The following is a 623-nucleotide window of genomic DNA, read 5'->3' as shown; positions in this document are numbered from 1 at the left end:
AGGGATGTCCCCTCTCACAGCTGGGATGAACCACTGGTTGGTCGCTGGAGGACAAAAGTTAGCAGAAGTCAGAACACCCTGGGAGCCACCAGAACCAAAACCACTACCCCTCTGCCTCCCTAAACCCACCAGCCTTCAAAATACAGTCCAAGACAGGACAGGCTAAGACAGCGCCTCTTTACCCAAGGATGTGGGACTTCTTCCTTTGAGCACCCAACTGCCGACCCTCTAAGCCATCTTCCAAACCCTTTGGCCTCAGAGACCACCCCAAAGTCACCCTGCTTCTCATCACGGTCATCTTAATAAGCAGGAAGTCACTGACAAGAGAATCCGTCAGCTTCTGGGGATGGGGCCACCTCCCGCCACTCTATGGGGACTTGGAAAGAAACATCTAATACCCAAGCTACCCTCCTGGAGGCCCACAGCTGGCTGCACATCTCAATGGCTGAAAGAGCAAATGCTGCAGCCCAGGGGCAGCACTCCGAGTACAGGCCGAGGAAAGCCGTGGGGGCACGCTCGAGCTCTGCTGTGGTTTCCCCGGCGACGGTCCACAGCTCCCTCCTCCAGAACACAGGCAGAGGCGGTGGTGGGCATCACCGAATGAGTGGTGAGTTTGAGCAAAC

The 623-nt window shown here is 56.3% G+C and overlaps 1 protein-coding gene across 1 annotated transcript in view; it reads right to left on the bottom strand.

Moving 5' to 3' along the window:
• The window catches only part of HCFC1 (host cell factor C1), a gene marked incomplete at both ends in the record, with an annotated part of 18,773 nt that overhangs the window by 14,146 nt on the left and 4,004 nt on the right, over positions 1 to 623 (bottom strand). Inside the window, 1 exon segment of the mRNA XM_010832876.1 lies at positions 1 to 44. Coding sequence (XP_010831178.1) covers positions 1 to 44 — 44 coding nt within the window.

This window comes from Bison bison, unplaced genomic scaffold (genome assembly GCF_000754665.1).
Source record: "Bison bison bison isolate TAMUID 2011002044 unplaced genomic scaffold, Bison_UMD1.0 scf7180017835984, whole genome shotgun sequence".
Taxonomy (NCBI): domain Eukaryota; kingdom Metazoa; phylum Chordata; class Mammalia; order Artiodactyla; family Bovidae; genus Bison; species Bison bison.
The sequence above is the reverse complement of the archived record's forward strand: the minus strand, read 5'-3'. Positions and strand labels throughout refer to the sequence as shown.